The sequence below is a fragment of the Aythya fuligula genome, chromosome 5, assembly GCF_009819795.1.
Source record: "Aythya fuligula isolate bAytFul2 chromosome 5, bAytFul2.pri, whole genome shotgun sequence".
Taxonomy (NCBI): domain Eukaryota; kingdom Metazoa; phylum Chordata; class Aves; order Anseriformes; family Anatidae; genus Aythya; species Aythya fuligula.
The window spans coordinates 62,829,954-62,851,446 of NC_045563.1; the positions used below are offsets into that span (position 1 = coordinate 62,829,954).

The 21,493-nt window shown below is 35.2% G+C and overlaps 1 protein-coding gene and 1 non-coding gene across 2 annotated transcripts in view; both read left to right on the forward strand.

The window, feature by feature from the left end:
• IPO7 (importin 7) overlaps positions 1-21,493 on the forward strand; it is a 36,110-nt gene that overhangs the window by 10,922 nt on the left and 3,695 nt on the right. Inside the window, exons 4-24 of the mRNA XM_032187753.1 lie at positions 239-397; positions 3,074-3,230; positions 3,879-3,968; positions 4,377-4,471; positions 4,575-4,659; positions 7,616-7,750; positions 8,232-8,331; positions 9,565-9,641; positions 10,000-10,116; positions 10,887-10,976; positions 11,492-11,657; positions 12,459-12,619; positions 13,466-13,594; positions 15,118-15,184; positions 15,270-15,395; positions 15,663-15,760; positions 17,556-17,651; positions 18,636-18,856; positions 18,977-19,182; positions 19,664-19,870; positions 20,257-20,373. Coding sequence (XP_032043644.1) covers positions 239-397; positions 3,074-3,230; positions 3,879-3,968; positions 4,377-4,471; positions 4,575-4,659; positions 7,616-7,750; positions 8,232-8,331; positions 9,565-9,641; positions 10,000-10,116; positions 10,887-10,976; positions 11,492-11,657; positions 12,459-12,619; positions 13,466-13,594; positions 15,118-15,184; positions 15,270-15,395; positions 15,663-15,760; positions 17,556-17,651; positions 18,636-18,856; positions 18,977-19,182; positions 19,664-19,870; positions 20,257-20,373 — 2,699 coding nt within the window. The remainder of the gene's footprint in view (positions 1-238; positions 398-3,073; positions 3,231-3,878; positions 3,969-4,376; positions 4,472-4,574; positions 4,660-7,615; positions 7,751-8,231; positions 8,332-9,564; positions 9,642-9,999; positions 10,117-10,886; positions 10,977-11,491; positions 11,658-12,458; positions 12,620-13,465; positions 13,595-15,117; positions 15,185-15,269; positions 15,396-15,662; positions 15,761-17,555; positions 17,652-18,635; positions 18,857-18,976; positions 19,183-19,663; positions 19,871-20,256; positions 20,374-21,493) is intronic.
• On the forward strand, positions 11,172-11,353 carry LOC116490422. The gene has a single exon (XR_004253379.1). It is a non-coding gene; the product is annotated as a small nucleolar RNA SNORA23 (small nucleolar RNA).

Sequence of the window (21,493 nt, forward strand, 5' to 3'; positions counted from 1 at the left end):
ATGGAAATTTACTGATAGAGTCCTTCGCAAAAAGCCAGACCTCATCATTTCATTTATAAAGTTCATCAAATGAACAGCATTAAATGGGAAGTACAGAACATAAACTTGTTATTAAAAAAAATAAACCACCAAAAACACAAGCTTGAAATAGGTCGAAATTCAGGCAACATTAGGTGCTTCAACAGCACAAGAATATTATTATAGTAATTTATTTAATCATTCTATATTTTGTTTCCAGAGTACAACTTACTACTTGCATTCATCATATTATCAAGCATGACTATCCTAGTCGTTGGACTGCAGTTGTGGAGAAAATCGGGTTTTATCTTCAGTCTGACAACAGTGCTTGTTGGCTTGGCATTCTTCTCTGTCTTTATCAACTTGTGAAAAACTATGAGTAAGTTTTTTTTCTACCATATAAATCAGCAGAATGAATTCACGTGTATCTCTTGTGTACTGTATGTATAATTTAACAGTGTAAAATTGCATGTGGGATTGAGCACAGGTGATAAAACGTTTAGTCAATATTAGTTTAGTGATACAAACATCATAAATTTAGTTTAGTCAATACTCCTGGAGTATTGGTATGCAGATGTTGCCTCATATCTTGACCACTAAGAAAGTACAGGAAAACTGCCTCCATTAGAGGTTAGATCTAGGTCGCAAAAAAAGGGGCCATCTCTAAAGCCTTAGTTTGGTGGTAGTTCTGCTTGGATTGATGTGTTACAGCAATGTAAGCTTCATAGCAGCAAGAAAGTCTGCTCCAAGTCATAACTTTGCTGCAAATGATTACTTAATTTCAAAGAGTATAAGACTTATTTGATGAATTTGTACTCTAGGTATGAGTGGAAAGTTAACATACAAAGATGTCCAAGCGTGTAATCTTGAATGTTAGGAAACATCAGATGTAGTCAGCTTTGGTTTGATTCTCTTCTAAATTTTGAGTATTTTTAGCTCTGTGTCTGTTATGCTCAGATCTTTAAAACTGAGGTTGCCCTTTGAGAACATGTGCAGAGTTTAGCTGCTGCTGTCAGCTTGTGGAAGGCTTATGTGAGTGGCAGAGAGCAATCCTAGAATCATGGAAAAATAGTAGTGTAACAGGAGGAATCGACAAATGAATCTTGAAAGCAGTCTTGTAATGCTTTTGTTTTAGATACTTTAAGATATGGGTTGAAGAATTCCACTATTAATTTAATGAATGGTATGTGAGATAGAATAAAACAGCTGAAAAATGATTCCTCAAAGAAATTCTTTTTAATAGAGATCCTGTAAAGACTGTTGTAACTCAACATTGGAGGTTTTTCTGTGGGTGAGTTGCAAGCCCTGCTAGCAAAAGAAAGGAAACTGATTTGTCAATTTCAAAAATCAAACATTTAAAATGAATTATGCAGCAGAGACCTGTGAGATAAACGTGCAATGTTGACTGGTGGTGTATTTTGATTATAGTAATTCTTGGTTAAGGAAGGATTTTGATGTGAGTATAGTCATTGCATGATTAACTAAGGTAATAGTTGTGTTAATAATGTTAGCTGATCAAAAACTTTAGTTGAAGCCAGCAACTGTTTGTAATAATTTGGCTTTCTGGTGAAGTCAACAATGGTCAGCTTCACCAATCATGTAGAAATACACACATTTTATTGTATTACATGCAATGTGAGTGTAGGCAGGTCTCTAACATTTGTTAAATGTCCTGTTCCAGCTTTTGGGGAGAAATTCTGCATAATGTTATAACTTCAGTCAAGTTGTTACTGTTTGAATTGTAGGAATCTTTAGCAATTGATGCTTATTTTTTTTCTTAGTGTAGAAGCTAAATATTTTTAGACTTACAAAATTTTTTTTCCTATCCAAATCCAGCTATTGAGTTCATATGGCTGCTCTTTGCATAATCATTTTTCCTGTCTTTTTCAGTTGTATCTTTTGGGGAAATCTGAAACTGAGCTTTCCTGAGCAACATTAAGTCTTTGTATTTAGGTTTCTATTTCAGAAAATATGTAGAAAATATATTATTTGAACAGGATTTTGGAGCTCAATGTTCTGTAGTAGTTTTTACAGAACATGCCATCTGGCAGTAGACTGAGTAGACTTTATATTATATTTCTACAAGTTGGCACTGTTAAGAGACTGAGCATTGATTAATGTTTAATAAGAATGCAAAGTCTACCAAAAATCTATCTCCCCCCCCCCCCCCCAAAAAAAAAAAAAAATCTCCCACAAGAGCCCAAGAAGAGCACTATAGTATTAATTGCTTAAACAAAAAAATAAGCTGTACATTCTTCAAGTGATTCCTTGTTCTTGTTATCACTACTATGGACTAGACACTGTTCTGCTGTGATAACTATTTATTCAATCTGGACTTTGTTGTTAATAAATGAAAAGTTAAGGGTAGGATTTAAAAATGTAGCTTCATTTCCATTCGGAGATTTTGATTTTTGTTCAGAAAGGCAATTAAGCCCTCCTTTCAGCATGGGCCTGGGAAGATTTGGGGCCCAATTTCAAAGACTGTTGAAACTGAAGCCTGTGAGTCCACCACGTGCCCTTGAAGCCTACATTCAGATTGTTAAATTTGGGCAAATTAATATGCAAGATATGGGAAAGAGACCTTGCAATGTACTTTGATCAGCGGCAGAGAAATAATCCATTTTCTGGATTTTTTTGATAAATGTGAAACCTGATAGATGTCTTCCTGGGATTTTACTGACTAGCCCAAGATCGGTCATTCTTGGCAATAAATGTTTCTTCTGTTTGTACTTTCTGTAGTACTGTGTTGTTCACTATAGTAATGGTGTGGCAGAACACGAGGTAGTATTCCAAGGAGTAAGTTGGCTGGAGTGCATTACTAGTGGACGACTAATACAGCTGTATAGTGCAGTAATTGAACTCTTAGCAGTTTTCAAACTTGCCTTTTAATTTTAATGTTGTCTGGCTGTACTTTACTCCAAATTCTGTAACAAGAAAGGGCTTATTTTTTCATCATGTGTTGTAACCTACTTGTGTCTCTGATGGGGAAGGGTGGGCATTTAAAATTCCATACTACCTGGAAGACGAATAAAGCTAATTTTGTTCTTATTTAAAGGTACAAGAAACCAGAGGAGCGTAGTCCTTTGATAGCTGCAATGCAACATTTTCTGCCAGTTTTGAAGGATAGTTTCATTCAGCTTCTGAGTGATCCATCTGATCAGTCTGTCCTCATCCAGAAACAAATCTTCAAAATATTTTATGCCCTTGTCCAGGTAAAAAATAAATACGATGCATTCTTGATTGGTAATTTAAAGCTTTGTTTGACTCTAAAATAGTAAATGACAGGAATATTAACAATATTAAATTTGAATCATTTGCAACTACTGTTCAGTTGTGACATGAATCACAGGGTTTTGGTATCATTAATTGTGCTGTAAAACAAGAAATTATATATATATATATATATTTAAAACTATACTTTTTCCTGGTCTGACATTAGATTGAACTTATGCATCCTATCCTCTAAGCAAGTGTTTGCTACATAACTGATTAAAAATAAGTTTCCTAATGACAGGTTGTAGAGGGCAGCCCATTCAAAATTACAAGTGTAAATGCAGTTTGTGAGGAAGCTCTTAATATGTTGCTAATTGCTCCAGAAATTAGTGTAACATCCATTTAAGTAGTGTCTTAGCATCGTATAAGCAGAATTTAAATAAAGGCCTCTAGGACCTTTGAGGATACTGAGGATATAGTCTAGATTGTGTTGAGGTCTTTATCCTGTTACTTCTGAGTTTATTGCTAGCTAATCTTTAATGATAAATAAGTGTAGACAAAGATTTGAAAGAGCTAAAAATCAAACTGAAAGTAACATTTTCAAAATGCTTTATAATAGATTTATTTTTGCCTTTATTTTATTTAAGTACACGTTACCTTTGGAGTTGATAAATCAGCAAAACCTGACTGAATGGATAGAAATCCTGAAGACTGTTGTGGATAGGGATGTACCAGCTGTAAGTGGCTTTTGGCTATTATTTCTTTAAGCTTAAATATTTTTCTTCTATTATTTTTTTTTAAATGAAAACTAATTTCTGTGTTTTTTCTTAATAGGTGCCAAGAAAATATTTTTTCAGCTAAATAGGGTATTTTAAACAAACTAGACAAGTTTTGAAAATATATAGCTTGTTTGGGATTTCTGTTTTAAAACTATAGCATAAACTATTTTGGCTTCTTTCAATAATTTACCGTTTATAGAATGTATTTAAGGGAGTTATTTTTAGGCATGCTGTACTTTATGCTTCTGTTAAGCTAGACGTGTGATGTGCAAATGGAAGGGTAAAAGAAAAAATATGCTATAGATATGTCCAAAATGCATACCGTTTCAACTGTTTGTAAATAATTGGTAATTTTTTTCCCTAAAGGAAACACTTCAAGTTGATGAAGATGATAGACCTGAGTTGCCTTGGTGGAAGTGCAAGAAGTGGGCTTTGCATATCTTAGCTAGACTTTTTGAGAGGTAAATTCTCATTCACTATTTTTACTTTTAAGAGAACAACCTAATAATTAAGTCAATAACAGTGCTGCACACTTCAATTTTGCACCTTTGCTTCAAATTCTAGGTATGGAAGCCCTGGTAATGTTTCCAAGGAGTACAATGAGTTTGCTGAAGTGTTCCTGAAGGCATTTGCTGTTGGTGTTCAACAAGTAAGTAATGCTGAATGTGGGAAGTATTAGGATATGTTTAGAGTTCGCGATTTCTTCCTTATTGTTTTCTTGGAATAAGTTCATAAAACTTTCAAGAGTTTTTATAAAATTCATGCACTTGTATTAGCTCAAAAATCTGTTTACTTGAAGGTGATTATATTGTAAATATGAGTAGACTATATACAAAAAAAACTCAGGGAACCGATTGTTTTTGTCTAACCCTCTCTTTTAATGAGGAGAACTGTTTTTAGTTAAGCTTCCTAATTATTTCTTAAATTATTTTAATTCCCAATGCAATTATAATGATTTACAGGACTTAAATATCAAGAATAAAAATGAGGGAAGTATTTCTAAAGTATGTGTTTTCTGTAGGTCGTCTAAGCATTGAAAGGGAAGAGAACATTGCCACAGTGAGTGTTAGGAAATATGTCCCCACATACTATTGAGACAACTGGAGTCTGTCACTTTGAGATGCTCATACCTGTGGATGGCATCCTACTAAATGCTTAGTTATTGCAGGTCCTTTAAGACCTTACTGGTTGATTTGTACTTTGCAGATAAAGCTAAGCTCCGACAAAAGACTGCATATGGAAAAAGACTGCATATGGAAAAAAATCTTCGAAAAGATCCATTTAAACAGTTTATATATCTATATATATATGTTAAAATACACACGTGCACACATGCCTACCTGTATATATTATATATATTAATTTGCCTTTGAATCAAATATAATCCTTACTGTTACTGCATGTAGGTAACACCAGAAAGTTAAGTCTTCAAAGAAAAATTGCTGAAGAGCAGGATTTTAAAATGCTTTCAGCCTTCTCCCTTATACAATAATGCACCTTGTATGAAAATACAGATTATTTTAAGGTGATATCCTCTGTTTCTACGCAGAAAACAATCTTGGATGTATTGTCAAGAAACACAATCTTTCAAATAATTTTTTAAAGATTTTTAAATAGGATATATTTCATTAAAATAATAATGAAATTGGAGATTGAAACACTGAAGAATACAGTTTATGACCTGATATTATGCTTGAGTTGTCTTTACTTTCCCAAGTACACGCACCCTATTACTGAAGGATGAATAGATGTGTGTCATGGAGTTATGGATTGCTCAAGTGTAAACTTAAAACATAATGCTGATAGTAACCTCATAATTACTGATTATTTATCTCGCTTATATTTTTCATGCATGTCACTCCCCCCCAAAACAAAACAAAAAACAACAAAATACAACAACAACAGCATTAGTTCTGGATAAACTTTTTTCAATTTAGCCAAAACAGGCTTGACTTACCTTGCTGGAATACCTTGATTCTTAAGCCTTGTGTTAGTGTTTTGCTCAAGACACTTCTGGTTTTGAAATACTCAATTAACCAGAACTAAACACTGGCTCAACACTACTGCCTGGTTGTTCCTTAGCCCCATTGCAGAATTTGTTCTTTGCCTCCACCCCACGTTTTCCTTTTTCTCCCTCCAACTCTTAAATTTTTGCTTATCCTTTCATTTAATTTCTTTCTTTATTGCAGCTGAACAATGGGAGGTAATTGCTTAGATATTGTGAAGTGAGAAACCTTATATGCTTGTCCAGGCACACTTTAAGTAGCGTGGCTGCAAAGACCACGTTTTAAGCCTCAGCTCTGTGCTCGTTTTCGAGGACTAGTCCCATTCCTCCAACTAAATCTTGATGAAGTTAGGCTTTTTGTGTGCCATTATGTTGCAGTGGAGAATCTGTTCTTAAAACAAACAACAACAAAAAACAAGAAAACCCCCAACAACAAACAAACAAAAACTTCAAATCCTTCTAAAATTCAAAGATGGCAGCAAATGGAGCTTCCTGCGTAAGCTTTTTGACAAATAATATTGTATTACTATATGTGAAGTTCTAGTTCACCAGATTTCTTTTGCCTACAATAAAGAACCTTCCTCAGTTTATATATATTTTTTTAATCTTCACTGAGCTGCTGTCATGATATATGTTAAGCCATGGAGCCCATCTACATGGGCTATAAAAGTTCAGTGTATCATAAGCTGATGGTCATATTTTTTTCCGCTTGTGTTGAATTTTATAACAGAGGGCAATCTGTAGAGCGTTATGTTCTCTGGAAATCCCCAAGAACTTCTTCATCATTAGTTTCCCAGTTACTTGTGGAAAATAACATTTAAAGCATAAAATCAGGGAAGTAAAATTATATCGCTGGGTTGTTTGAGAGTTTAATTACTTTTGATGCTGATTTCTCGGATTTTTTGTAATTATTAACACTCTGCTTAATTGTTCTAATTTGAAGAAGCATCTTAGTCTTGCTATGTACTGATGGTTTACTGTTTTTGGCGTTCCAAGCAATCATTGTCCCTTTCAGGTATTGTTTGCAGAGAATCATATTCTCTTTTTAGTTAATACACGAGAGACACAAGTATTTGTCGTGTTTATTTTCTGATGTTTCTTGAAATAGCTTCACGTCTCAGAGCATTTAGTCTTTTAATGTCTTATCCTAAGTCGGTATCTAATGCCACTGAGGTCTTGTACTGAGGTGAGAGTTACAGCTGGTAATTTAAGTCCAAGAGGCTCTTAGGATCCCACTCTGCTCTGCACTGTTGTGGCTTCACCTGGAGCAGTGTGTACAGTTTTGGGCACCACATTATAAGAAGGACATAAAGCTATTAGAGAGCATCTTTAGAGGGCTACAAAGGTGTTCAAGTGTCTAGAGGGCAAGATGAATGTCTGAAGTCTCTTGGTCTCCTTAGTGTAGAGGAGAGACCTCGTGGCCTGCAGCCTCCTTGTGAGGGGAACAGAGGGGCAGGCTCTTGATATCTGCTCTCTGGTGACAGCACTTTGAGTTGGATTTTGGGGGATTGTTAGGTAGGATTGTGTGGGATAGTGCAATTCTTTGGGTTAAAATGGTCTGTGCACAGTATGAGCTATTAATGAGATCTGATTTTTCTAGGTGTTGCTGAAGGTGTTGTATCAATACAAGGAAAAACAGTACATGGCTCCTAGAGTTCTGCAGCAAACACTGAATTACATCAATCAAGGAGTGTCACATGCTGTCACCTGGAAGAATTTGAAACCTCATATTCAAGTAAACCATTTTCTGGGTTTAATACTTAAGATGGCTCAGTAATACAGTCTGGTGTCTTTGTCATGGCTAGAAATAAAGTTTTGGGAAACTGCTATAAATTGCTGGTGGAAAAAGTTTAAGCCTGCTTAGTGAAGGTTATCTTGATGCATGAATAGAGCTAGCTAATGCTTTTTTTTTTTTTTTTTTTTTGCTATGAGTCTTTTGTGCTTTAAATGAAAGATTACACAGTGGGAAGAGCAACATAACAAATTTGGCAATGATGACAACTACTGTATTTATGATAATGAATCATCTCTACATAGCATTATCCAGTGTAAACCATTTTTTAAGGCAGTACATAAAATTCCCAATGCCTGAATAATTTTATAATGTTATGTTGTATCAGAACTGAGGAGGGACAAATCTAATTTGTTAAATATAGGGCAATATAGAGATTGATTCAATAATGGTAACTCTTTTTCAACTTTTTTCTTAATTGCAGGGGATTATCCAAGATGTTATTTTTCCACTGATGTGCTATACAGATGCTGATGAAGAGCTTTGGCAAGAAGATCCATATGAATATATTCGCATGAAATTTGGTGAGAATTTGAAATCTTCTCACATTTAAATCTGTCTTCATGTGAAGATGGTATTTTTATGGCTTTTTTGTGAAAACAGTTGACTATAAAAATACAAATAAATGGTGGGGGTAGGATGATGTTTGTGTTATCCAAGTGGTGTAACTTCGTGTAGTTAACTTCCAGGTATGCTTTTGTAAGTGACAGATAGATATGATGTTTCAACTGGTACAATTGTTTCTGCATTTGACAAATAGTTAACTTTGACATTTACAACATTTTTCTTGGATAGATCCAATAGTACAGGTCTAGCTTACAATAATTACGTAAGTTTAATGTTATTACAAATTTGTTTATAGCAGTTAATATTTCAGACCCTGATGTTTCTATCACCTCAATTAATTTCAAAAGTGTCATAGTTCAGAACAGATTTACCGTAGAGATAAATGAAATAGTATGAAGTAAGTCTAGCATTCCAGACTTGTCTAATTTTGCCTCTTGTGGTTTGTTACTTTTGTTCTTGGGGTTCACTATAAGCCTGTGTAGCACTTTGAGGCTGAGGAAGAAAGAGTGGACTTCAAATTCCCTGAATAAATTGCCCAGGGAAGTGATGGAGTCAATCTCCATGGGGGTGCTTAAGGAAAGCTTGGACCTGGTGCTTAAGGACATGGTTTAGTGGGTGACATTGGCAGGGTGATGGCTGGACCAGATGATCTTGAAGGTCTTCTCCAACCCTGATGATTCAATGATTCCTCTAAGATTTGTTTGTTCAGAACAACTAATCTTTATGGTTTTGGAGGCTTCTTGTTCCTCAGGTGAGGCAGCCCTGTAAACAATATGTGTATTATACTTGGCTGTGATAATCCTCTTCTACAGAGAAGTAAGAAACGATGCATTTTTAACTCAACCTATTACTTGTTCTTGGAGGTGCAACAAAGAACATATGTGTCAAAATTCGACCACTGTTTGCTTCTGTAGTTACAAAAGATTTCTTGTAGAAATAAGGAAGACATCCAATTTCAAATTAGATATGCAGATCCACTGATCATGGATAAGGTGAAACGTACATTTATGGGGAATCACCCGCCTGCTGTTACTGTTGTGTGGTCTTGAAACGTGTAGTAAGAAAGCATGAAGCACCCGAAAAAATGTGGAAAAATCTTGCTCTTTTGTTCTATAGGAAACCATTAGATTACATTAAGCTTAGTATTTATATAAGGACCAAAATTTATAGCTGTTATGTTTACTTAACAGATGTATTTGAAGACTTCATTTCTCCCACAACTGCTGCTCAGACATTATTGTTTACATCATGTAGTAAAAGGAAAGAGGTAAGTTATTCAAGGATTTTATTAAACACAATGCCACCTATTTGCTTGATTTGCTGAAAGAATTACTGATAAATTTTACTTTCTGCTGTCATATTACAGTACATCAAAATTTGTCATTTCTCTCATATTTATTTTGCACTGGTCTACTTGTGATTTTTGTATTTGCCAATTCCCCTAAAAGCCACGTATCAAGAATGATGTATGTTATAATAGATCTGTAAAACATTACCCAAATTCCAGAATTGAAGTATATTATTAGAAGTTTACATAATTTGAGTATTTCAGAGCACTGAGAATAGTACCTGCCATGACTGGTTGAAATACTTTGACTAACTGAAGTACTTCGACTAACTTTTAGGTTTTGCAGAAGACAATGGGCTTTTGTTATCAGATCCTTACAGAGCCAAATGCTGACCCTCGTAAGAAAGATGGTGCTTTACATATGATCGGTTCTTTGGCTGAAATTCTCCTAAAAGTAAGTATATTAAATATGGCTTTTTTTTTTCTCGTTCTTTTCTTTCACATCTGAGAAGAAGTGAGAATAGGTGTTTGATTTCTCAAGTTTTGGAATCACTGCCAGGATTTTGAAAATTGTTGAACTTAATTGCTTTGGTTTTGAACAGTTGTCAGCATAATTGCGCAAGTTGTATTAGGTTATGTTCAAGTTCAGATTACTTATTTTAAGTTCTCTTAAATTCTCTGCTTCTTGTAAGTTACTACACCATTTACTGCTACTTAACTACATTCCCTTTTCATGGAATTCGGAACAAAAAATCCATCCATTGAGTGGCTGATAATTTAGTAAGATCTTTTCTGGGTATAGAAGATCTGGAAATAAAATGAAATTAGTGAACTTTCTCAATTAGAAAGGCAGGAAGTAAGAGGCAGGTCATGTATTTTTATTTGGACCATGACTCTCAAAAGTTTTCTTTGACTACTTTTGCTTTTGCTATTACAGTAATGTGTTGCCAAGCAAAAGGTTTCTCTAGGAGTCCAAGAATGACAGGGGAAAAAAACTCACAATATTTGACTGAAAATCACAAGTCTGTTCCATGTAGGAACGTGTAGGATACAAGTTTAATTCATGTTTTTTTTTTGTTAATAGCTTTAATAAAGGGGGAGGTGAAAAGTGTTAGGGTTTTGTTAAGCTGTTCCTGCTTTTATACATGCCATTTTTATTGGATTAGAAATACATCATTATGGAAAACTTTGAACTGATGAAAGTTTTTGTTAATATTCCAACAGAAGAAGATATATAAAGATCAAATGGAATATATGCTGCAGAATCACGTGTTCCCTCTCTTTAGCAGTGAGCTGGGTTACATGAGAGCACGGGTAAGGAAGTATAAGATTTATTGTTAAGATGTACTTTGTACCAACTGAAGAGTTTAGGAATATTCTTTAAATTATTTTTACGTCTAACAAATCCACTTCTTTGTGTGCATGTAATAAAATGGATTCTTATTTCAGTGATTAGTATCAGTCTTTATACGTGATTATAAACAGCTTTTGTGTAATTTTAAAATGGCTGCAGAATTGTGTGCATAGTTTCCCATCTGTGTCTGGTGGTATAGTCTATTTGTGTTCTGCATTTAGACTATACTGCTCACACAAAACCTGTGGCCAAAGATGAACTTGAGATCATAGTACTGGTCTAGTGATGTCTGAAAGACAAGCTTCCCACTGGCCAGCCTCCATACTCTCAAACATATTCATCCTAAAAGTTTTACACTTCAGTTTTACATTCAGTGTTAGTTGTACTTCACATTTAATAATTTTTGTAGGTTACTGGTATCAGTTGATAATCCTGTTTGTAGTTTCATAATGCTGGATTTGATACCTCTTTTCAGGCTTGCTGGGTTCTCCATTATTTTTGCGAGGTCAAATTTAAGAGTGACCAGAATCTCCAGACAGCCTTAGAACTCACAAGACGGTGTCTGATAGATGATAGGGAAATGCCTGTGAAAGTGGAAGCTGCAATAGCACTTCAAGTTCTGATCAGTAATCAAGAGAAAGGTAACCCTTTTTTCTTAAAACTATGTAAAACTTATTGAACATATTTTTTCTTTGAAAGATATGTATTCTTTAGAAGATGCATACGACTTCATTGCTTTAATGGGATAAGCATTAAATTTACTATGTTCACAGAGACATCTGTTCTTCCCTGATGTTAATTTGCTTGCAAGTCTGACTTGTAATCGCTTTCTGTATTTTTTTTCTAGCTGGCAGGAATTTCTGTAAAAATATCACATTTCCAAGCCTCTGAGTATAATTAATCTGTGACTTCATGATGCAACACGTTCAGTTTAGTAGTTCCTAATGATTGAGTCAGAGATATGATCATATTGCCACTGTATGTGTTGCAACATGAAAGATCATATGGTAAAATTGTTACATATATAAAAAATTAATCTTTGTTTTGGCAGGCCTTACATTGCTTAATATTCCTGAAGCTGTCGTAAAAGTCACTAAACAAACAAATTCTATATCAAGTACCTTGGCTAATTTGACAGAAATGCTTACATACCCCTTTCTGTTTAAGTAAAACATGCATTGAGGAGTAATTTTGTGTTCCATAAATAAAGACTGGAACTATGGCCTTGATAGTTCAGTTGTGATCCTCTTGGTATGCATTTTTACTGTGTGTGTGGGGAGTAAGTTCTAAATGTTAATTTTGTTCTAGTGATTTTTATCATTCATGTTTTTGGCACGTTGATGCCAAAATGCTAAATATTACTAGTGTGAATTGACATTACTAATACTATAGTTCTGTAAGAATCATGTAATTTCAGGCATTAATTTCCACTTATTTTACAGCTAAAGAATATATTACTCCATTCATTAGACCTGTAATGCAAGCTTTACTTCATATTATAAGAGAGACTGAAAACGATGATCTTACCAATGTGATTCAGAAGATGATCTGTGAATATAGTGAAGAAGTTACTCCAATTGCAGTAGAAATGACACAGCATTTGGTAAGACCTTCTGGTGATTTTGAAAGTTGTTTAATATGTGGGAGAGTGGTATTTAAAATGAAGGTAGTTGATTATCAGTCAATAACTACTCATATTCCAGTAATTTTCTTCTATGTTGACAATGTTCTTCTCAAAAGTGGCTTCATAACGTGAACTAAATGGAGGTTTTTAAGAATGATTCTAAGTGTTTTAGAATTCCTTATCCACATTTACTCCTGATAGTGTTAATTTTGGTAACATATTTCGGGTAGTTTCTGCAGTGTAACTTGATTTTCTTCTTTAAAATGGGAAATTAAAGAGTAGGGCTTTAAATATACATTTTTAATTAAATTTGTGAAAATAATGTTATGTTGTATTTAATGCAAATGCAAAGTTGAATCTGCGGGTAGCCTATTTGCAGGAGAAATTGAGCTTGAATAGCCATTTGTAGCAAGTTGCACTAATGACATCAAAAGTGGGATTCAGCTCAGTGCTAACCTATTGAAGGCCTGTAGTGTGGAGTTAAAACTGAATTGCTTGCATGTCCTCTCTGAGAAGGCCTGCAGAGTATTCCAGCTCTAGTTCAGTTGCTAGTTAAATCTTGTCTTAGAAACTTACTCGTGCAGATGTATACTTGTTCATGACAAGTAAGGTCACTTTATTCATGAATGGATAAAAGATGGCAGTTCAACTGACTTAATTTTCAAATTTAATCAGTTGTGAAGACAAACTGAATAGAGCAGTCACTTCAATATTTTCTTAGCAGAACTGCTCCTTAAATTAATCATGTAGAATGCCAGATGGTTCATTTCCAAGTACGTCCTCAATGAATGACACTTATGGGTTGCTTTGTTTTATTATGTGCAGGCAATGACGTTTAACCAGGTGATCCAGACTGGACCAGATGAAGAGGGCAGTGATGACAAAGCAGTGACAGCAATGGGAATCTTGAATACTATCGATACACTTCTTAGTGTAGTTGAAGATCACAAGGAAGTAAGTATGAATTAGTCATAAGCATTGTCTAAGACACTGAGAAGTCTTTTGTAGTTCCTGTGTACGTGTTGTTATTAGCTGGGAAACTGTCTGCAGCCGAAAATTTCTTAAAACACAAAGCAGTGAAGTGCTTATGATGCCATGTAGTTTTAACAGATTGGATCATGTTTCTGGCATGTAGTAATAGATCATAAATGTACACTATTTCCTGTAGGAATCCAGAATAGAATGTTAGAATAGGTGGCAGATACTTTTCATCACCTTGTTGCTGGTAGATGGAACTCAGTTGATCTGGGAAAAAAAGGCAACGTGATTCAATAACATCTACCCTTCAAAGAAATTGGATAAAATTTCAGTTAGCTTTGAACATTGACTCTACTCCCTTAGTTGGCTCTCTTCAACAAAGTCAATATCTGTAAATACATCTGTTGTGACTAAGGTAAATGATAGTTTTATTTACCTGTCTGATCCACATTGCAGATTTTCCAGGGTGATGAAAACTCATGTTATTTAGTCTTGTGTTACTTTTGTTGTACTGGATGGACTTACAGCTGGAGTGAAGCTTGTTCAAAATACGCCACTGCCGATTCTTTTTGACAAAGTCAGCTACTGTATTGATAAATATACTGCAGATATTTATAGTGACTAATTAGTTCAGTAGTAAGTTGTACTCTCAGGCTCTGAGGCTTTATTAAGGAAGCAGTATGAATTCTGCATGCTCAGGTGTCACAATCCAGTGTTGCCATGCAATAAACCAAGGCCAGATTTGCTTATTGACTTGTTTGCTAAAGCTGTCTAGCAAGTATGTGCTGGTTTTTGTTGGCAAACTCATGCTATCTAAATGGGAAGCTTATCTAACAATATGCTAGCCCAGGGGAATTTAAATGTTGATCAGTAAATACTTAGAGACATCTCACACAGGATGACCAAATCCTGTTCTGCATAGCTAAGACCAGAAACTCAACCCTTATTGTCTACATGTGAGTGAGTGCCCTAAGTGTCAGGTTACTGACATTTTTTTTAGCTGTTCCATAGTCTGATAAATACTTGTTGGGAAACAGTGTCCAGATCTGTCGGCCAGCCCTGAAGTTCATAAGGTATTCAGCTAATCAGCCCAAGTTAGTTTAGGGGTTCTCCTGAAATCTCACTATTCAGGAACAGCAAATGACTTTGTGCAATTTCCATTACTTCCCTTTTTAATGTATATGTGTACTCTCTCTGTTTTAATGTGACTGAAGTATTGCAGTTATTGTTAGGCTTCTTGTAAAGAATACCCTGTAATGAGATTCTTCCAGTATTCTAAGACTATTCCAAAAATACCTCACATTAAAAGCTGTCTTAAGAATTCTCATCGAAGAGTACAGTTGTAATATATTGTGCTCTGAAATGCAATAAATTTTTGAATTGTTTTAGAAGACTATGTTCTCTAAAGAGAAACAGCTTCAAATAATTTTATTCAAAATGTGTTTAATTTCAACTTCGAAGTCTTGAAAACAGTCATTCTCTTTTTTTTTTTTTTTTAGATTACCCAGCAGCTGGAAGGGATCTGTTTGCAAGTGATTGGAACAGTTTTGCAGCAGCACGTATTAGGTATGTGTACTGTTGTTGGCTTAGTTGGCTTAAGTTTAAGTGTATTGGATTGGCCTTAAATTTACCTACATTCTGTTTGTTTTAGAGTTCTATGAGGAGATTTTTTCCTTGGCTCATAGTCTGACGTGTCAACAAGTTTCTGCACAAATGTGGCAGCTTCTTCCTCTTGTTTTTGAAGTCTTTCAGCAGGATGGCTTTGATTATTTTACTGGTAAGTAATACAGGTCAGAAAGCCAGATAGTTTCATATACGCTTTAAGCATAAAGTGAATTACATCTTCATTGAAGTGTTTAGGAGAACAACAGAGTGAGTTACTTTTCCAGTATCTTATTTTACTGTTGAAGCAGACTTGTTTTACTGAGGTATCTGACTAAGTACATGCTTATCTTGAAAAACATTATGCAAGAACTGTGATTAACTTACTTAGTTTCAATAAAACATGAAAACTGTAACTATGATTATTCTTCTTTTAATACAGACATGATGCCTCTCTTACATAATTATGTTACTGTTGATACGGATACACTTCTGTCAGACACAAAATATCTTGAAATGATCTACAGTATGTGCAAGAAGGTAAGCAGATAACTTTGCGATCACAAAATCTGTAATATCTAAAGCAATATGTTGTTAAACTAGGAACCTTTTTCCACAACAGCAGACTGTAAAATGGATGAATTTGGATGTCTGCTCCTAAAGCATTATGCTATTTAGCATCTTCAGTGAGCCCACAAATTATCAAGCTATTGCAGAAAAACCTAAAGCAGTTCCATCAAATGTATTAATGCTTTTGCTGAAAGTGTAAAAGAAAAGGTAAACAACAAAAGCAGATTAAACAACCCTTTTTTTGTATATCTGTATTTTGTGTAATACACTTTGAGCGTATTGTACTGGGTCTGGCTGGAATGTTAATTTTCCCGGCAGCAGCCCATACAGTGCTGTGCTCTGCACTTGTAGCTGGAACAGCAGTGTTATCACACCAGTGTTGTGTCTACTGCTGAGCAGCAGTGGCACAGCATCGGGCCTTTCTCTAACCCTCCTAGGGGGTGGGCAAAAAGCGAGGAGAGAAACATCACTAGGGCAGCTGACCTAAACCAACCAAAGGGATATTCCATACCATGTGGTGTCACACTCAGTAATAAAAAGTGGAAACAGGAAGAAGAGGGGAGGGGTGGGGTCTTGTTGGGAAAACGTCGGTCCTCCTCCCGAACACCAGCTACGTGCGTTGAGGCCCTGCTTGGAGGACGTGGTCAATCATCGTTCATTTGTGGGAAGCAGAGAGTAATTTATTTCCTCTGCACTTCCATATAGCCTTCATTTATTTTATTTGTTTGTTTTCCTCCCTTCTTTTTATTTTTTTTCCCTTTCCCCCTCCCTTTTCCCCTTTCCGTTTTTATTTCCCTTTAGTTAAATTTAGTTCATAATAATCTTTCTTTAATTATTATTACTATTATTTCCCTTTAATTAAATTATCCTTATCTCAACCCGTGAGTTGTTCCTTGCTTTACTTCTCCCCCTCCTCATCTAAAAGAGGGGGAGTGAGAGAGCAGTTGTGGGGTTTAGCTGCCCAGCACGGTAAAACCACCACACATATAGACATGCAAAACGTGTACTTACTGCAAAGGGTAGATACCTTCTTTCATCTGAGGTTTCTAACCTCACTATAACTATGATACCACATGCCATACATTTGCTAAACCTATTAAATAAAACAAGTAGAGATGGAAAGTAAATGGATAGGAACAGAAATCTTTTTTTTTTTTCCAAGTTTATGCCAGATCAGTGACTACAGCTGAGAGCAGAATGCAGTTCTGATTCTTGCCAGCTCTTACTTGAAAACAAGCTGTAACCAGGCTGATTAGGTTGACTGTAAATACGTGAACTTTTTAATACATGCAAAAAGAAAATTAGCCTGTTACAGCCTCTGTGATTAGTGTATTGTTAGATGGGCACAGTGTCTTTGACACAGAAGTTCTAGATATTGCATGGTCTCCCACTGGATATCCTAAATATAGTTTAGTAAAGGTAAATGGTTTTTACAAAATTCAACACATGAATGCTTAAGGAAACCTAAATTCACAAAAGGAAATTAAGCTTTTCAAAATGGTAGCTAATGCTTAATACATTTACTGTTTTTAAGATCTGCGCCCATGGTTGTTTAATACTGGTACAGATAAACTAGTTCCAGCTGCATTCAGCAATGTTTTATTCTCTGTGGTTCTAATACTGATCCATAACTGCAAATTTGGCATCTCCACTAGAGGAAGTTTGTTTTAGCATTGTAATAGTGGGTAAACTTGCATCAGCTTTGCAAAGCAGCATATCACAAACATGTCTTGAAAGGCTATCATCAAAAATAATTATTTTTCAGGTCCTTACAGGAGTTGCTGGAGAAGATGCAGAATGTCATGCAGCAAAACTGTTAGAAGTGATTATTCTGCAGTGTAAAGGGCGTGGTATTGATCAGGTTGGTAACAGCTTTGGTTCATGTAACTTAATATTAAAAATATTCTCAAATCTGAATTGATTATCTCTAAGATAAGAAGTTTTTGTAGGGTGACTAATGATCCTGTCTTCTACTTCAGTGTCACAAGTCCTACTGTGCAGATAACAGCACTAAAGAAGTAGTTATTGTACAGTTCATCTCCAGGATTTAGGATGCTGCAAAACTCAATGTGAAGTGTTTTCATGGATCTGGGAGAGTACTGTTTTAGGACAATCTTAGCTAAAAGTTGTTTAATTTTATTCTAAGGTAATAGTAGTGAATATTGATGATTTTTTCATCCTTCAAGTTAATAGCCTTGAAATAAGAATGCAAATGCAGTTCCTAGAATCCCAGTTAATGTCATAGAGGAGCCAGGAATTTCATTAAATGCATATGGAAGTTGGAAATTGTTATAATAGCTATCTAAATTTTTCTATAATAATCTATATTTTTGCATGCTTTCTTAATACTTGTGGACTTTGCCCTTGAAGTTATAATCTGAATTTATTTGAAAGGAAAAAAAACTATAGAGAGGTGTTTTGTATTTGTCATTTCTGAAGAGAATACTACTTTGAATAGCTGTTTCCTTGGAGTATTGGTAATACCTCTTGAATCTGCTGACTTTAGGAATATTGAAAGAGACTTAAGTTTATTTTTCTGGACTTACAAGTATATGTATCTTCTTTAGTTTTTTATTCTTAAAAGATGAGACAAAGGAACTAGAAATTATGTCTACTGTCCACTATGTCACAAAACCCTTGTGCTCAGAGTAGAGATTAAATCTTTTCACCTTTATGTTTCACCTTTGTGTATGACGTCTGCTGGCAATTAGAAAGTATACCCATTTTATGTCCTCTGTATTTATGCACCAGCCTGTTTTTAAGCCATTTCTCAACTGGAGTGTGAAATACAGAACTATAAAATTTATTTTTGATTACTAAGTTTGTAATGCTTCTCACTCCTCAGTGCATACCCTTATTTGTGGAAGCTGCTTTAGAGAGATTGACCAGAGAAGTAAAAACAAGTGAACTGCGAACAATGTGCCTCCAGGTTGCCATAGCTGCTTTATATTACAATCCTCATCTATTATTAAATACATTGGAAAATCTTCGTTTTCCCAATAATGTGGAGCCTGTCACTAATCACTTCATAACACAGTGGCTTAATGACGTAGACTGTTTCTTGGGGTAAGTGTTTCTAATATTGAAGGTTATTCACTGCGATAAACCTCTATATTATAAGCCTCTATATTACCTGCTTCTAAATCATAATGGAATTCTTAATTCTTGTGCTGTTTTGTTTTATAGACTTCACGATAGAAAGATGTGTGTGCTTGGCTTGTGTGCTCTTATTGATCTGGAGCAAATACCACAGGTTTTAAATCAAGTCGCTGGCCAGATCCTGCCAGCTTTTATCCTTTTATTTAATGGATTGAAAAGAGCATATGCCTGTCATGCAGAGCATGAAAATGACAGTGATGATGATGATGAAGCTGAAGAAGATGAGGAAACAGGTATGGAAACTGAAGAACTGTTACATTTTGTTTTTCATGATTCCTGGTGGAGATGCCGAGTTCTTTTGTGGAATTATTCAGAGTTCCCTAACTTAAAAACAAAGCTGTGGTGCAACGCTCAATCTTTTAACACCTTTCAAGTTTATCTGCCTTACTTTCCCTTCCCTCTAAAAAGCTGATTTCCTAGATTGAGTCTCCTCAAAGTCATGTCAGGCTAGCTTTTATATGGTTGCTGTCATTACAGAAAGGAGTTATTGCTGGGGCTCGTTTCCCATCTGAGTGAGGGATTAGAGTCAGTAGGAGTTTCTCTGCTCCACTGCACAGTTAAAAACTCCCATGAGCTGCTGGGGTTCTAGGTGTATATCGAACTACACTGTTATCGGTTCTATTGCTTGTTCTAGATAAGCCACCTTCCTGAAGAATGTTTTTTTGTTTTTTTAACTGTTCTTGAGATTAACTTTGTGTGTGATACTTAACTCAGAGGAGCTGGGGAGTGATGAAGATGACATCGATGAAGATGGTCAAGAATATCTAGAAATTCTAGCAAAACAGGCAGGTGAAGATGGAGATGATGAAGACTGGGAAGAAGATGATGCTGAAGAGACTGCTTTGGAAGGTTATTCCACAATTATTGATGATGAAGACAACCCTGTTGATGAATATCAGATATTTAAAACAATTTTTCAGAGTAAGTAACTTTATTTCTTTTCTTGGACTAAAAGTTAAAATGTAATTTAATTATAGTCTATAGAATTGTAAACGAGAATTTATTCAAAGCTTCCAACAGGCTTTCCAAAAGTACGTGGTTTGAATAAGTCCTTTATTTGAGAAGGGGAAGAGCGACACCATTATTATACTTTCAGGGCAAAGAGACTATTCTTGAATGAACTTAATGGTGGAAGGGAAGAGGTCAAAGACAGTATTAGTGTTTTGCAATATCTTTAGTTGTGTTACCCTAACAGAGTTGATCAGAGTATTATTTTGATTAAAATAGCAGTGGGTGTTAACAAGCTTTGAGTTACAGAACATTTTAATGAACATATTCCTTTTGTTTACATTTTCTTTCTCTTGCAGCAATTCAAAATCGTAACCCTGTGTGGTACCAAGCTTTGACACAGGGTCTTAATGAAGAACAAAGAAAACAATTGCAGGATATAGCAACTCTGGCAGATCAGAGGCGGGCAGCACATGGTATTTTTTTTTCCTTTATTCCATGAAGTACTGCTTTTGCTGTTGGAATGCTGTTTATGTGCTCAAGAAGCCTATAATTCAAGCCTAATAATGTCTTCATAAAACAGTACTGTTTTACAATCCAGAGATCTTCGAAATCTCTTAAAGATTGTCATGTCACAAAGCCTCAGTACAAAGATTGTATGGCATACCACAGGTGTAAGGAAATGTAGAAATTTCTTAATGAAGTGAGCAGGCATGTTAAATACAGGCATGTTAGAGTAGTGTGGATGTGAAAACAAATCAGTTGGACCTGCAGGTGCATGAACAGACAAACAAGTGAATGTGGCTGGTAAATTATTTCCTCATGTGATCTAGTCCAGCTAGGATAGTGATTCTGTCAGTGGGGAAAATACCATCTTAGAAAGAAGTATCCATCTATAAAGCTACATCATTAAGCATACTAAATATTTCAGTTTGCTGTTCTGCAATGGAGATAAGTGATCTGTCCAGTTCATATCCTGCATCTTATTGAGCAGTTACCACAAGATGCTTCAGCTTAGAAGTTCAGAAAGCTGTAGGAGATTAGTATTAAGAATGGTCATTTTGGTTTTTCATAGAACAGCGAAAAGTATTTCACAAAGCTTAAATGTCCAGAATGATCCACTCCTAATGGATATAAAATCTAGTCTCACTGTGCCCCCTGTCAAGCACTAGGCATCATACTGATGAGATTATATACTACTTGTGCATTTTCTGAAAAAAAAATATGGAGGTTTTGTTTTGGTCTGCTTATTCACAGAGTGAATTAGGTCCAGATAGTGAAGTTATAATTAAGGAGCTAGTTCCTTACGGGAAATTCTTCTGTACTATGAGGGCATATTGGTCTCCAGCCTGCCTACCTGACAGGGACACATTCTATTAGAATGATCTGCCGTTAATGTAGCTAACAAGAATTTCCATATGCGAAACAATTCTTGTCTGCTGTACATAAAGGGACCAATAATAAGCTTGTATGTTCTTGATTGTACTAAAGGTAGACAGAAATGCATGTTTGTCTGCTTTTTACCATCCTGCTTTGAGTTGTCCATTTATTATTGTTTGTTTATATGCATTTAAAAACACAACCAGACAAACAAAA